This window comes from Gekko japonicus, unplaced genomic scaffold (assembly GCF_001447785.1).
Source record: "Gekko japonicus isolate JY-2015 unplaced genomic scaffold, Gekko_japonicus_V1.1 scaffold851, whole genome shotgun sequence".
NCBI classification, from domain to species: Eukaryota; Metazoa; Chordata; class Lepidosauria; order Squamata; family Gekkonidae; genus Gekko; species Gekko japonicus.
The window spans coordinates 743,866-759,822 of NW_015172579.1; the positions used below are offsets into that span (position 1 = coordinate 743,866).

The 15,957-nt window shown below is 43.3% G+C and overlaps 1 protein-coding gene across 1 annotated transcript in view; it reads left to right on the forward strand.

The window, feature by feature from the left end:
• The window catches only part of CAPN9 (calpain 9), a gene marked incomplete at its 3' end in the record, with an annotated part of 31,294 nt that overhangs the window by 12,087 nt on the left and 3,250 nt on the right, over positions 1-15,957 (forward strand). The window contains exons 3-9 of the mRNA XM_015421435.1: positions 1,227-1,345; positions 2,564-2,697; positions 4,583-4,751; positions 11,119-11,202; positions 11,525-11,610; positions 12,469-12,546; positions 15,635-15,795. Coding sequence (XP_015276921.1) covers positions 1,227-1,345; positions 2,564-2,697; positions 4,583-4,751; positions 11,119-11,202; positions 11,525-11,610; positions 12,469-12,546; positions 15,635-15,795 — 831 coding nt within the window. The remainder of the gene's footprint in view (positions 1-1,226; positions 1,346-2,563; positions 2,698-4,582; positions 4,752-11,118; positions 11,203-11,524; positions 11,611-12,468; positions 12,547-15,634; positions 15,796-15,957) is intronic.

The following is a 15,957-nucleotide window of genomic DNA, read 5'->3' on the forward strand; positions in this document are numbered from 1 at the left end:
CCTGCAGAGGCCATTTAAAAAGGTATTTGGGGGAATTCAACCATCCCTGAAGGGATTTTTTTTACTTTTTGGATTTTTCTGCAGTCACAGGAAGTCTACTGACTATGTTGGAAAAGCTGTTCACTGTTGATGCCTGGAGTTAGATCCCTGCAGAGGCCATTTAAAAAGGTATTTGGGGGAATTCAACCATCCCTGAAGGGATTTTTTTTACTTTTTGGATTTTTCTGCAGTCACAGGAAGTCTACTGACTATGTTGGAAAAGCTGTTGGGGGAGAGTGAGCCCTCTGTTGGCAGAAATAAGTATCTGCACAAAAAGTCCCTCTGGGAATTACAATATAGACAATAAGCGGGGACCCGCGATACTCGTGGGGGGGGAGCTCCATGTGGAGAAGGAGGAGGAAGCAGCCGCAGGTGAGCCTTCTCCCCCGCCCTCCCGCACCAACAGTGAGGCCCGGGCCCGGCAATCCTTCTCCCCCCAAATCCCCCCAACACCAATGGCAAGGCCCACGTGGCTCCCAGCTGCCGGGCCCACCAATCCTTCTCCTCTGCCCCCCTGCACCAGTGGTGAGTCACACAGGCCTGCCAAGCCTTCTCCCACTCCCCCCCCGGGCACCAGCATCGAGGCCTGAGTGGCTCCCAGCTGCCGGGCCCGCTGAGCCTTCTCCCACTCCCCCCCGGCACTGGTGGCGAGTCCCAAGCAGCTCCCAGACGCCGGGCCCACTGAGCCTTCCCCACAATGGCCAGAGCATTCTCTGCGCATGCGCAGGGAACGCTTTTACCTTTGGGGGGATTTAAATATCCCCTGTATATTTTTTCAACTTTTTAGATTTTTCTGCACACCTGCGGACTGCTCCAAGTATGCAGGAAAATCTCTCTGCCCCCCAAGTGCCCCTGATGTGCGGATTTAGATATCCGCACAGAGGGGGCAACTTGGCTATTAGATATATAGATTCTGAGTGTTTGGATTGGGTGACAAGACTACATTGTGGCTTGCTTATCAGTGGCTACTAGCCATAGTTACTAAAGGGAACCTCCACATTCAGAGGCAGTAAACCTCTGAATACCAGTGCCAGGAGGCAACACCAGGGGAAGGCCCTGGCCTCTATGCCCTATTTGTTGGCCCTCCATAACTGGTTGGCCATTGTATGAGACAGGCTGCTGGACTGGATGGACCACTGGTCTGATGTTCTTAAGTTCTTTATGGTCTTGTTCTTCTTGATTTTCAGGTGATTGTTGGCTATTAGCTGCCATAGCATCTCTTACTCTTAATGAAAACACACTAGCCAGAGTTGTGCCACAGGATCAGGATTTTGGACCAAGTTATGCTGGAATATTTCATTTTCAGGTAAGATCACTCTTGCAAATCATAATAACCAAATGTTATATGGAAAAAGTTCATAGATCAGTGCTTTGGGGGCAGCCGCTATCATCTTGCAAGACCAAACAATACATGAATATATTGGGAGGTATCCTACCATTACACTCAACTGAGGACTGCACATTCTGACAGCACAAGGTGCATCCTGCCAGAAGAGGAGAGAATGATGACACATTTTAATCCCACCCTTCTGTCAAGGAGCTCAGGGCGGTGTCCATAAATCTCCCCTCCACCATTTTACCCTCAACCTTGTAAAATAATAGAACAAAGTTTGAATCCAGTGGCACCTTTAAGACCAACAAAGTTCAATTCTGTTGTTCTTAAAGGTGCCACTGGACTCAAACTTTGTTCTATTGCTTCAGACCAACATGGCTGCCCCCCTGAATCTTGTAAAATAGGTTAGGCTGACAGAGCGTGACTGGCCTAAAGACAGCCCACAGTCTTCATGAGTGGGTGTTTAGTGCACTGCCTTTAGCTGGGCAGAGTGTTAGGATACACTCTAGCATAATTTACCGTTTTTAGATTGTTGTGAGTTTCCTGGCAGATACTGTGTACCAAAAGGCAAGACAGAAATGTTTTAATGGATATGAATGGATTTAAGGAATAATTTAACTCATTGAGTCTTTAAACAATGGTAAGCTTAACAGGGTTCCCCTCTGACTACCCCAAAAGGCTATGAAGAGGACCACGAGACCTGCATGTAAAAAGCTATGTTGTTCAGGGGCTGTAGCAATGAGAGGAACTGCATGAGACTGAGTGAAAAAGCTGACTGGCTCCAACCCACAAACTGGCACCTCAGTACTTGGCATTTGTTTAAGAGTAACAGCCTGCACTGTAAAATTATGTTTTATGGCATCATAGTAGCACAGCTGATTCTATAAGTAGTTATGTGCTTGCTCTATATGTGGGAGCAATTCCGTTAAAGTTAAGTCATTTTTAAAAAAATAACGCTTGAACTTAATTTACTCAAGGCATAAAACCCAGCTTTTCTTGATAGCCCAAAGAGCAAGAGTAACCATTGCGGTTCTTTCTTGGCAAGCTCCATCCTAGAGGGAAGCCGCACAGACTGCCTCTAATCTGGCCATGTTCTTTTCTAAGTAAAAGTGTGCCGTGTAACTCTGTGATAGTAAGGGGACTCCGAATGAAAAGCTATCCAGTTATTCCCCATTTGCCTTTACCAAACAGTTTTGGCAGCACAATGAGTGGCTGGATATTCTTATTGATGACCGATTGCCCACCTTCAAAGATCGTTTGGTTTTCCTACACTCAGCTGACCACAACGAATTCTGGAGTGCACTACTGGAAAAAGCCTATGCCAAGTAAGCCATGTAGAAGGTGTGATCTGGATATTGTTTTCAGTTTCTGCTTATATTTTACTGCAATCTAAACTCTTCTGTGACAGAGTGATGTGTGCTTTCAGTGAAACGTTTCTTTAAGGAGCTGGATCAGATCTCAATGTGTGTCATTTTAGCTCTGCTGCTACCACTCTGTGATCTTTTAGAAGACACTGCTTTCCATTTTGCTTTATTGATGTTTTATGACCCTTTCCCTTGGTCAGTGTAGTTCCTCCAGACAAGGTAAATTTTCAAATAAATCAACTCTATTTCTACTGCTGTGACTTAACATTCTCGTTTATTCCCAGTAGTGCTCCAAAAAGATCGTTTGGTTTTCCTACACTCAGCTGACCACAACGAATTCTGGAGTGCACTACTGGAAAAAGCCTATGCCAAGTAAGCCATGTAGAAGGTGTGATCTGGATATTGTTTTCAGTTTCTGCTTATATTTTACTGCAATCTAAACTCTTCTGTGACAGAGTGATGTGTGCTTTCAGTGAAACGTTTCTTTAAGGAGCTGGATCAGATCTCAATGTGTGTCATTTTAGCTCTGCTGCTACCACTCTGTGATCTTTTAGAAGACACTGCTTTCCATTTTGCTTTATTGATGTTTTATGACCCTTTCCCTTGGTCAGTGTAGTTCCTCCAGACAAGGTAAATTTTCAAATAAATCAACTCTATTTCTACTGCTGTGACTTAACATTCTCGTTTATTCCCAGTAGTGCTCCAAGCCCTGGTTAGAACATAGTAGTGACATAGTTCCACACCCAAAGGCTTATAGGAGGAGATCAGGTATTGGTGAAGAGGGGCAATGGAATATCAAGAGATAGCTTAAGCAGGAAAAGCATAATGAGGCTAGAATAGATCCTGGAAGGTCAAAGTTTTTTGGTTGAAAAATTGATATGTGAGGATAAAGTAAAGTATGATAAAAGGTAAAGTATGATTTAAAAGGCAAAGTATGATAAAAGGTAAAGGTTCCCTTGCTTGAAAGCCAGTCGAATCCGACTCTAGGGTTGCGGTACTCATCTCCGTTTCCATGCCGAAGAGCCAGCGCTGTCCGAAGACATTTCCGTGGTCATAAGAACATAAGAGACGCCAATGTTGGATCAGGCCAAAGGCCCATCCAGTCCAACACTCTGTGTCACACAGTGGCCAGAAATACCAGTTGCCATCAGGAGGTCCAGCAGTGGGGCCAGGACATTAGAAGCCCTCCCACTGTTGACCCCCCCCCCCAAGCACCACAGCCTGCAGTTCAGCGTCTTAACCACTTGGAAAGATGCCAGTAACTCCTACCACATACCTGAGGCAATGGATGACCTTTATATTGAGGGCAGTGTGCACTGGCCAGTTCTTGCTTGGTCTGACTTGTCACTTTGGTATTAACTAGGCGTAACAAATTTCCAAATGGTGGGAGTAACAGTCTTCTGTGCCTTTGCCACAGAGTTTAGCCTAAGATAGGATTTGAAAGCATATTTGGAGGATCCAGTATTGGAGAAGGAATAACGTCAAGGGAAGCAGTCATAGAATTTCTCAGGAGGTGGGTTGGTGGGTGGATATTTGGTATTAACTAAGCATAACAAGTTTCCAAATGGTGGGAGTAACAGTCTTCTTCTGTGCCTTTGCCACAGAGTATAGCCTAAAATAGGATTTGAAAGCATATTTGGAGGATCCAGTGTTGGAGAAGGAATAACGTCAAGGGAAGCAGTCATAAAATTTCTCAGGAGGTGGGTTGGTGGGTGGGTACCGTCTAGCACTAGTAGTAGGCAGGTGGGTAGCTTCTACCACTACTACTGTCCATACTCTGCAAATGAGCCCTTAGCCAAAGAATCTTGTTTTATGGTGTGAGTTTTCAATTGCAAATGTTAATCAGGTTGAATGGAAGTTATGAAGCCCTGAAAGGTGGAAGTACAATAGAAGCCATGGAAGATTTTACAGGAGGAGTTGGAGAAATGTACGAAGTTAAAAAGGCGCCAGAAAACTTCCCTGAAATCTTAGAAAAAGCCCTTAAAAGGGGTTCAATGGTGGCCTGTTCTATTGAGGTAAGTAAAAGTTTGAGTTTCGCTTTGGTTTTGTGTGCAGAAATGCAGCCAAGCAATATTGCAGTGCACAGTTCTCCTAAATTACCAGACCCCATCGCTTCCTCAAATGATACGAGATTGGAGAGAGATAGGTATGCTCATGGTGTATACTGATTGATGCTGGGATACAAAGGACCAGATCGGATGCTATGAAGGCAACACATTCCTCTGCATTTGATGGGAAGTGCATTCATGTCTGACTAGTCCTTCCAACCTTGTGCCCCACTTCTCAGGGGTCATTTTGTAGAAAAAGAGGTGCAGGAGCTCATTAGCATAACTCATTAGCATAACTTATTTGCATATGCCACACCCCCTGACATCACCGGAAGTGTGTCACTCAACATCCTTGTGGGAGCTTAAAGTTCAAATTGGATGCATGCATGTACCAGCTGTAAAACTGATTTCCTGGATAAGATTTGGAAATCAGTAACACACGTGTAGGCCTGACCCTAACACTGTGCACCCACAATTATATATTTTTTATTTATTATTTATTATTTTTATTTTATTTATTCAATTTATACCCCGCCCTACCCCGTGAGCAACATGGATATATGGAGGTCGAGATGAGCATCTTCACTCCTCTCTAAGCGTAGGGATCTGGTTCAGCTTCATTCAATCCAGCTCATAAATAGGAGGGCTGTTTTATACAACCGTTGTCTGTGGTGCTTCCACATGGCTGGGACTGGAGCCGCCAATAGCTGCATGTGTGTCCAGAGGCAATCATACATTGTCTGGAGTTCAGTGTATCCAGAGGCAATCACATGTTGTCCATTTCAAATGTTAAAGGGCCATCTGCGGAACTAAGTAGGTTATCTACTTCATTCGTATATAACTACACTTATTTCCTACTGACATTTCTCCTAATGCTGCCATCCACAGAACTGTTCTAAGAACTTTATATCTATATGTCAGGTTCCAGATTGCTACAGTACGTAAAGCACACGTTTACTTTGTTGTAAGGGTATAGTAAGATCATACCTGCTTAGGGCATCTTGTATCTGAAACAGTAGCAAAGCTGAGACATGCAACCCAGTCTCATCTGAAATCAACAAGAGCGTAGGCTGGAGTAACTCTGCATGTGATAGAAATTTAAATCCCATCAGGGCCTTTTATAGCTAAACAGCTGCCTCCTCTGCAAGAGCTCATTGCAATTTCTAAAGTCACCTTGGCATTACCATCAGTATTTAAAGCCAACCCTAGTAGCTGCCCCACATTTGTATCCTACTGATGTGGGCATCATAGAAATCTGGAGAGGCTGGTTAAATTGTAAACTGGTTAGTTCCTGATGAGCTTTTGCGTTTAGGATTTAGAGCAGGATTTCTCTCTCTCTAACACACACACACCCCTGCTTCAGCATTATGCCACATCAGGGCACCTCTCCAGGAATTTGATCAAAGCCCTCAAATCTTCTAAAAATGATGCAAGGGTTTTTTTTAACATTGTGATGCTCTTTGTCGTCAAGGAATAAAGAAATATTTGAATATAATCTGTATACTATTAGCAACGTGCAGAAGCTCACTGCGTGATTTTGGATCAGTCACATACTTTCAGCATACTCTACCTCACAGGGTTGTTGTTTGGAGCAGAGTAGAGTAATGTATGCTGCTTTGGTCCCCACTGTGGAGAAAGTGGGGTATAAATGAACTAAAAATAATATAGTTGAAGATGGGAGACAGAACGGCTGAGAAGGAGAGAATGGGACAGGGAACTGTGGCACCGCACAACTGGGTAGAGGCTGCCGGGGTGGGGAAGTTTAAGACAGAAGGGCAGATAAAGGTAGGTTGCCTGTTGAGTGGGAAGGAGGTAGTTGCCAACTCCAGGTTGGGAAATTCCTGGAGATCTGGGGGTGGGGCCTGAGGAGGTTGGGCCTCAGAAGGGTATAATGCCACAGTCTCCAAGGCAGCCATTTTCTCCAGAGAAAGCTCCCTCTGAGGGAACTAAGCATTGTAGTTGGGAGATCCGTTGTGATTTCCGGAGATCTCCAGGCCCCACCTGGAGGTTGGCAGCCCTAGAAGGGCAGTGTAATGTATCCAGTTCTGACTGCATGGCACACTGGGGCTCCACATGGTCAAGTGAAATCCTCGAGCTTCGCTCCAGGAAACAATGGACTAAGCGGATCCTAGCCCGCACCTATCCGAGGGCTAGGTTCCTGGCTGAGAGCCTATGGAACTCTTGGCCACTGTAAATAGCCTATTGCGGTGTGTGGGGGGTGTTTTGGGTGGTGGTTTCACTGGGAATATAACCTGGCTTGCAAGCTGGCTAAAGTTGTCTTGTTCCTGCTTAATAAACCTTATGAGCTAAATCACTTGAGATGTCTGAGGACTTTTCAGACAGGAAGCAGGAAATGGGGAGGGGCTATGGGGACTTTCAGGAAAAGAAAAGAGGACATTGTGGCAGGGAGAATGAGATGCCTCCCACAAGTCCTTGTGGGTTCCCACTTGTTGCATTCTATATGTTAACTCAATGAGGTTTGAGGTTTCACATTTCTAACCCATTTCTAATGCTGTTGGCCGTTCCTGGATCCTATGCTTGCACAAGTGGAAGGCACACTAGGTTGTGGATCTTTCACTAAACTTCCCTTCTCACAGCTGCTCTCTGCACACACCCCTTCAAGCATTCTGGGGACCAGAGATCACTGTGGATAAAAAACCATCTAGCATAGGGGACAAATTGCACTGAGGAATGGGGACTGGGGGGGAGGGAAAGCAGAGCAGTGACATGATTGATCTCTGCTCCCGGAGATCACCAGTATTTCGCTTCTTTTAGGAGAGTTTCAGGGGATCCCGTTCTCCACTGGACCTCCTGGAGGGAGGTCTGGCACAAGGGACTTGATTTGGGCTCCCCATGAGTGGCAGGAAGCGGGTGGAAGCCCAGGATCATCCCAGATGCAAGGAGTGAAATATGGCAAGGAGTGAAATATGGTCATGGCAGCCATGAATGCACCAAGATGTAAACACCCCCACAAGAGAGAAACTAGGTGCCTCGTCCATAACATTGACGAAGAAAATCACCGTGAGTACTTGTAAAAAGCAACATCGAAGAATCTACCAATTTCTCCATTAAGCCCCCTTTGAATCTTCAAAAGGACAAGGAAGGAGAAGTGGAATTCCCCCCCTCCCTCCATGATGAAGCGGATACTACCATGCTAGTAAGCCTGTGCAAGAACGTAGGGAACATGCAGCCAGCAGTTGCTCCCCAAGTAGGCTGGGGACTTTTGACACGGGCTCCACTGCAAAATATCTGTCAAGTTTAACAGCCCCACACCATCGCAGAGCATACATGCTTGACCGCTTTAATGTTCTGCCATCGGAGGTGCTTTTAGGGAGGTACCGCCAGATACCATATGTAGACAGACTTTGTCCTTGCTCTCTAAAAGATATAGAATCCACTACACAGACCATACTTCATTGCCCCCTTTATAGGGATATTCGATCTCGTTTTATTACTCCACTTCTAGAGGGTAAGAGCTGGCATTCTGATGACTCAATTGTTCACTTTCTTCTGTTTAATTCTAATTGTGAAATAATGGAGGGTGTTGCAAAATTTTTATATTATGCAATCAGAAGACGAGGCCTAAATAGCCAAGTGTAAGTGACTGATACGTCTTAATATTTTGCTGTATTTCCATGATGTGGAAAGGTTTTGTGTGTGAACAGTAAGCGTTAAACGCATCCGGGGGCAAAGAGGATAACAAAGATAGTTGTTTAAACTCTTTCTATTCTTAGGTTTCTGCTACTTTTCACTTTTAATGGCTACAAATGGTTGTTTCTCCCTGCAAATCTCTTTTGGATGTTAATGGAAATGCAAATAACTTTAAAGGAGGATACTTTTCACTAAAGGGAGTACAGATCGTCCTTGGGAAAAAGAGAGACATTTAAATCTGAACTTTCTGTTCTAAAATAGTACCCTAACTACTGAGTTTCCCATTGAAATTATTAAAAACTATGCTGATTAAATGCCATTATAACAACTACTGGTCACCTGACTTGTGTTGAGGGATTCTTGCGTGTGAACTTGTCTGGAGAAACTGTTATCGGGGAAATGCAGTTAGGCTGGTGAGGCTATTGAAAACAATGCAAGCTGCACTGGGGAAAATGCCAGCTGACGTGTCTGGAGATCGCTCTGGTGACACCTACTGGACACAGACATTTCATGATGAGCTTAAGTCCACAATTTTACAAGTTGTCAGTTTGGTAGTGGAGAAGATTTTTCGTTTGATTCAGGATGACTGGCAGGCTTCACGAGCACAAATTGAAATCGTTCAAGATTTGGATCAAGACACTAAGCAAGACTTCAAGCAAACGGATGGACCTCGCAGAAGAATAGACTCATCAAAACAGAGACAAAACATGGACTCAGAGAAACACAGCAGAGCATCTGAAGAGCAACTAAAAGCTGGAATTTTTAAAGTTCTTAAAGGAAAAATAGTTCTAAAAGAAAGGGAACTTATGGAGTACATAACCACTTCAAGGATGGAATATGGAAGGCGAGATTTAAGGGAAAATCTCTTCATTTATAAGAATGAACAACATAGATTTAAGATTATACTGAAGAGAAGGATCCAGGGGAAAAAAGAGATTTAAACTTTATAAATAAGAATGGGTTAAGGAACCTCTTGGTCTGCATTACTGGCTATGATTGGTTAAAGCTCTGTATGTGTTAAGTTTGGCTATGTAACATTTAAGTTTATATTTGATGCTTATAAATTGATAGTGGCAATTAGATTTGTATAAGGAATTACAATTTAAACGTATCTTGATGGGCATTTGTGGAGTTAGGATGATATTGAAAATAATATAACAAATTGTATAAACTAAAAATGAAAGAGACCTTCTGTACTTCTGTATTACATCAAGATTGATTATGGAAAAGCGATGATGCATATTAAATGAATGTAAGGGGAAAAGTTATTTTAAAATTTTACATTAATGATGTAATCAAAATATAAAATTAGAAAGGATAAGAGAATTTTATATAAGTTTAGGAACTTTTGAAATTGTTTAAATAACATTTAAATAGTAGTAAAGGTATACCTTTAAACTGCTGAATTGCAAGAATTAGATTAGATTAGATTAGATTAGATTGAACGGTAGATAGGTAGGAAATCAGATATATATGTATGAGGTATTGTCAACAGGTATATAAGTATAAACTCTCTCATTTATGTGTGTTTGTCTAAAAATAATAAAAATTGTTTTTTGGGGGAAAAGGATGGGGATTGGGGAAAACCCTTCCCACTCCATTCCAGCAAGGGAAGGCTAACTAGAGGAAGAAAAGTTGGTTTTCATACCCTGATTTTCTCCACCCTAAGGTGCCTCAAAAGGGTTTACAGTTGCCTTCCCTTCCTCTCCCCACAATAGGTACCTTGTGAGGTAGGTGGCGCTGAGAGAGTTCTAAGAGAACCGTGACTGGACCTTGGGCCTTATGTGGAGGAGTGGGGAATCAAACCTGATTCTCCAGATTAGAGCCTGTTGCTTATAACCACTACACTAGGGGTGGCCAAACTTGCGTAACGTAAGAACCACATAGAAAAAAGTCAGATGTTTGAGAGCCACAAGACATGAACACACACACATTTTTATTGAAAAATATACAAATTTGCATATTGAATTAAAGAGACAAATGTCTTCTCCGAGCCAAGTCAGTCTGCTGGTATAGTGGGGCTTGGAGAACACATTTAACTTTAGATGGGGAGGGAGGGGGGAAAGACAGGAGGAAAGGTGGAAAGAAAGAAAGTGGAAAGAAAGCAAACAGATGGGGGAGGGAGAAGTAGAAAGAAAACAACTTTAAATTTAAATGTGTCCTCCAAGCCCCCCACGCTGGCTGGATGGATGACTTGGCTTAGAGAAGGGATTTAAAGAGACAAATACCTCCTCCAAGCTGGCCAGCCAGGCGGGGAGAGGGGGAGCTTTGAGAATGCATTTAAAGTTGCTTTCTTTCTCTGCTTCCCCCCACCTCAAGCCTACCCAGGGAGGGAAACACTGGCTGGGGAAGGGAAGACCAATCAGGGAGGCATGCCTCACTGTCGCTTCCCCAGCTGCCCTGCTGAGAGCTGCATAATATGTGTGAAAGAGCTGTATGTGGCTCCTGAGCCACAGTTTAGCCACCCCTGCACTACACCATGTTGGTTCTCAAACCATTGCAGAGCAAGAGAAAGGGGTAATGCTTTTTATGGGTTGTAGAGGGCTTCTGTGGCAAGACAGTGGGCACAAAAGATCTGCCACTGTAATCTCCTTCTGGATATGCAGTCATAGAATCCAACCTATTATGTATAATATTATTTCAATAAAGCACAAATTTAAAATCATGTATTTCCATGTTTTAGACCCGCAGTGCAGCTGAGTCAGAAGCTCGAACCCCGTATGGTCTTGTAAAGGGCCATGCATATTCAGTAACTGGTCTTAATGAGGTAAGAGGCCTTTTTTAAAACTGTGATTCCCCTTGTTAGAGTAAAGGTTGGCAGAAGAGAAGGGAGAAGCAAAGCATGCTGTTGAGTGTCAAGCTTACTTATCTCCACCTCCTCCCCCCCCCCATGGTTACAGTCAGGCCAGTGATACAACAGGTAGACAACCCAGAGTGTGTTTATTGGGGAGCTCATCTTGTGGTATCCAAAATGAGATTCAGTAGCCAGGTTGTTCAGTCATAAAGCTTAGAGATCTGCTTAAAATACAGTCACAGTTTTCTTATATGTACATTTGATTCCTCTTTCTCTTGCTTGCTTCTGTTTGTAGGTAAACTATCAAGGCCGTACAGTTAAGCTCATTCGAGTTAGAAATCCATGGGGTCAAGTAGAATGGAACGGCGCATGGAGTGACAAGTCAGTATCTTATGTTCCAAGAACGCACATACACTAAAAAAACCCACAAGTTATAACTACTAAATGTTGGCACTGTGATAAAATATCCAGGATGGGTGAGAAAGCTGGGGAAATGTCCAAAGTTAAAGCTAGTTCACTATCTGAAATGAAGGGTGATTTTTTAAAATAATTGTTTTAGGGATTTACAGATTTTTGAAATGGAAACCAGGGAAATGAGATACATTGTCCTCCTGCAGCAGGATTTCAAGATGCATTTTGGGCTGCTGCAGGAGGCAGGAGTAAATACATTTATGAAGATTTGTGTAAGGGTCTAATAAGAGAACTTTGAGAGCTTTTCTTTTTAACTACAGAAGGCGATACCACCTGAAATAGTTTTTCTTGTGTTATATATAGAAAGTACCATCAATGCAATACAGGATAAATAAATTGTAAATGAATGTGGTATTTTAAGCCTACCAGCAATTATATTTCTTATAGGCCTATGGCTAATTCGCATCAATAGTTTACAAATTTGAACCAAACACATTAGTAAGAGAACAGTATGATTTTTACATGACCTGTTGGTTTTTACAAGCAGTAGTGATTTTTTTAAAAGTACCCCAAATAGCATTGCTCAAGTCTAGCTTGATAGAGGATTTATCTGTCCAAAGCTCTACTGCTACGAATCTGTTTGGTTAAGTCCAATTTTGCCAAAATGCAAGTGCTTAAGTCTACTATTAGTCTTGCTACTCTTAGTGAAAGTTTGCCAGTGAGATTGAGCTATGAAAAATGTAGCAGACTCTAATGTGAGATGCTGGAATCTGTTTTCAAAGCGAAGTTCTAAAAACATTAATGAGGATTGCCTCCTTCTCTTCCAAGTTCCCCTGAATGGCGTTCCATCAGCCCATCTGAGCAAAGGCGTTTGCATCAGACAGCGCTAGATGATGGAGAATTCTGGTAAATGAACATACTGATTAAAGTGTTACATGCATTAGCGAGAACAAACCAGAGTTAATGATTAGCTGATTATTGTCTTAGCTGAAGCAGAAGGCAGGCATAATACAATCAGAAGATTTACATACTTAATTTTATATTCTCTATAGCGGATCATTTTTAACACATTTACAGTGCAATCCTAAATGCAGTTACACACTCCTATATCCACTGAAGTCAATGGACATGGAAGGGTATCACTCTGTTTAGTATTGCCCTGTCAATATTCTCTTTCTTCGAAGAATATTTTCATTTTATTTTTAAATTATCAGATTTGTTGAACAGAACGCTTGGTATCTGCTGACAGATGTCAAGTTAACAGTGAATATGTTAAGCAGAGCCAGCTGTAGGCTTGGGAGGGCCTGGGGGAAATGACCTCCCATGGACCCACACAGATAGGGAGAGCAATATCAAATGAACCACCCTTGCATCTGAGCATGCTGGCCCTCCTTTCCCCAACCCATGTGCATTTGCCAAATGTGGACATAACATTCTCTGATCATAGCACAGAGGCACCACCGTCCCCATGATCAGAAATACTGCTTTTTCCAGCTTTTCCAGTCTTGAGGACAGGTGATCACACACATACAGTGCTGTGTTCGTGTTGAGGTAGACCTGTGTAGGAGAGACAGGGGGCAGTGCCCTTAGTCCTGCTTGACTTCGAAGCCATTGCCCTATATTCTGATACGTTGTGTGTACAGGGCTTGAGTGTACAGAGTTTATTTCTCTTGTTTCACACCTTTATCCAATGGGGAAAAGGGGCAGTTACTGGGGCCCCACTGGCATCAGGGCCCCACTGTGTGTTAGGGTTTTTTACAGAGTTCTTCACCACTACTTTATGTTGATAATGTGACACTGGAACCAGAAGAGAGCATTTAAAAATTAAATATACATTTTGGCCGCTGTAAGCTATTCACTTTAGTGGAAATGTCCAAATCACATTGTGCTCATTCTGAACACAGCTCATGGGCTTCATGGGGCTTTCCCCTTTAAACAGGATAAAAACATAAACAGGATAAAAACATAAACAGGATAACAACAACAACTTTCCTTTGATCTGGTTCAAATTAAAACTAAGGGGTAGGGTGGGTGAAGTCCAACTGAATGCTGTACCAGTTACCATCATGGCGAAGGAGGCGGAGCTAAGATCTGTGTTCAAAACAGTGTGGAGCAACTCCCTGCCACATGCTATTCCCCCTTCTCCTTTTAAGCTCGACAGGGAAAGGTGGGTTCTGGGCTGGGGGTGGGTTTAGCATGATTGCTATTGCAGGTGCTCTTTTTTACAGATGTGATGTGGAGATGTGGAGAAAGTAGTGACAGGAGCAAGTGGCACAGGGGTGGGACATGTGGATGCCATTCATGCCCATTCCCAAGTTGTTTGCTGCTGCTGTCATGGCAGGGATGTGCACTCCCATCAGCTGTGTAGATGCAGCCTTGATAGCGGGCCCGTAGCTACAGTGGGGCATCTCGGGGCTAGACCCCCTGACTTGCTAGCAAGGCCCCTCAACTTCCCATCCAGCCCAGGGTGTCACATCCTTCTTTCCCAGATTAATTTGATTAGCCAGTGCCCCCTAAGAAATTCAAATGCCCCCTGACTTAAAAAATCCTGGCTACAGGCCTGCTTGATAGGGATTTGTGTCTTATGAGAAACCTTGTTGAGAACACTTGGTGCAAATTGCTAAGCCATTTCACTTGCTTTAGTGAAAGAAAATAATGAAAGAGTAAAAAAAAAAGAGTGTGTTTTATATCCTTTCAAAGTAATTTTTTAAAAAGTTGTTGATGCAAAAGGGTTAGTGATTGTGAAAACATCCCAATTTTCATTCAGATCCCGCATCTTGAGATCATTCTCACAAATACAGGGTGAAGTCAGAATGATTTAGCCATCTATATTGGATGGACTGAAGGATGATAAACTGAGTATACTATGAGTTACTCACATTAATCAGTTTTCTAACAGTGTTGAGTGATGGTTCTAATTCATCCTAATAACTAGCAAGAACCAAATGATAGATTTGATTTCAGATAAATAATCCTGGAAGGGGAAAACACACTTTGAGTCCATTCTCATTGAGATACCTATAGATTATACTATCACTGTTAGATAGTATAGCCTAATAATGGCACTGCTGTAAATTGCTTCCATTTTAGCTGCTGAGTCCTAAGCTAAAATGATGGTGATTTTCAACATTGCAGTGGACACTACACTAATAATCATTGTAATTACAATTTATATAGCAACTTCAGAACAGAAAGTGCTTCACACACATTGGCTGATTTCGCACTAGAGCTGCCTTGATGTTGCGCCGCCATTTGCCCCGATACTATTGGTCAATTTCACACCCGAAGCTGCGGGGCTGCATTTTGACTCACAGCTTAGCCCGATTTCCCCCGCAGTTTTGTGATCCTGTTTTTTGAGGATCACAAAACTGTGGAAGAAATCGGGTGAAGCCGCGGGTCAAATGCAGCCCCGCGGCTTCGGGTGTGAAATTGACCAATAGCATTGGTGCAAACGGCGGCACAACATCAAGGCAGCTCTAGTGCGAAATCAGCCATTATCTTGATATAAGCCTCACAATAGCCATGCTCTGTGTGTGTGTGTGTGGGGGGTCTCCATTGACTTACTGCAACCCCAGCAAAGAGCTTTCGAGGCAAGTGAGAAGCAGAGGTGGTTTGCCCATTGCCTTCCTCTGTAGAGTCTTCCTTGGAGGTCTCCCTTCCGAGTACTGACCCTGCTTAGCTTCCAGGATCTGATGAGATCAGGCTGTACCATGCCACCTTCCCTCCCCATGAAATGTTGTTGTTATCCCTATGTTATAGGGAGCTGATACCAGTCACAGGGGCTTTCCTAAAGGCTTTCTAATGAGGTCTTGGTGGAGGTGAAATTTCAAGTGGGAACTCCATGGGTCACAGCCCATTCTCTACTGTGTTGCAATCGATCTCAAAATTGAGGATTCAGACCACTTACTCTGATTGTGAGCTTAGACGTTTGGAGGAAAATATTTGCTTAGGGGTCAGAAGTCCCTAATGTGATTACTCTTTCCATCTTACACAGGATGAAGTTTGAGGATTTCCTATCCCACTTTGACAAAGTTGAGATCTGCAACCTCACACCTGATGCCCTGGAGGACAATGCCACCCATAAATGGGAGGTGACAGTGCATCAAGGCAGCTGGGTCAGGGGTGCCACTGCTGGAGGGTGCAGAAACTTTATAGGTGTGCACATGTATTTTATTGTATTTTTGTACTCTTGGGGAACAAGGGATACCTGTATGTCTTCATTCTTGCCCCATCACTCATCTAGACTAGCACGGCAACAGTGTCATCAGGCCCAACTCAGTGGGCTTAGAAGGTGTAGCTCTGCTTAGAATGGCACTA